Source organism: Penaeus monodon, chromosome 32 (assembly GCF_015228065.2).
Source record: "Penaeus monodon isolate SGIC_2016 chromosome 32, NSTDA_Pmon_1, whole genome shotgun sequence".
NCBI classification, from domain to species: domain Eukaryota; kingdom Metazoa; phylum Arthropoda; class Malacostraca; order Decapoda; family Penaeidae; genus Penaeus; species Penaeus monodon.
The window spans coordinates 33,942,333-33,942,586 of record NC_051417.1 but is presented as its reverse complement, the minus strand read 5'-3'; the positions used below and the strand labels follow the sequence as shown (position 1 = coordinate 33,942,586).

General features: G+C 40.9%; 1 protein-coding gene across 1 annotated transcript in view; it reads left to right on the top strand.

The window, feature by feature from the left end:
* Positions 1 to 105: 105 nt before the first annotated feature.
* The window catches only part of LOC119593645, a gene marked incomplete at its 3' end in the record, with an annotated part of 10,294 nt that continues 10,145 nt past the window's right edge, over positions 106 to 254 (top strand). Inside the window, 1 exon segment of the mRNA XM_037942596.1 lies at positions 106 to 118. Within this exon segment, the coding sequence (XP_037798524.1) occupies positions 106 to 118 (13 nt within the window).

Genomic DNA, 254 nt, shown 5'->3' with positions numbered 1-254 from the left:
TTCCTCTTGTTTTACGCCTCAGTGGTAAAAGCTTCACGTATTACATTCGGCGAACAGGTCGACCCCTTGATTTGGAGAGAGATTTTTTAGGCTTCAAATGTCGACATGAACATAAGCGGTATATACAGAAAGCGATCAGACAAGGAACAGTCAGCGTCCTTTTTTTAGCACATGTAAAATTGTGTGTTACGCAATGAGATGATTTAATAATCAGCAAATTGCACAGTGGATGGCAACGCAGCAAGGAATGCTAT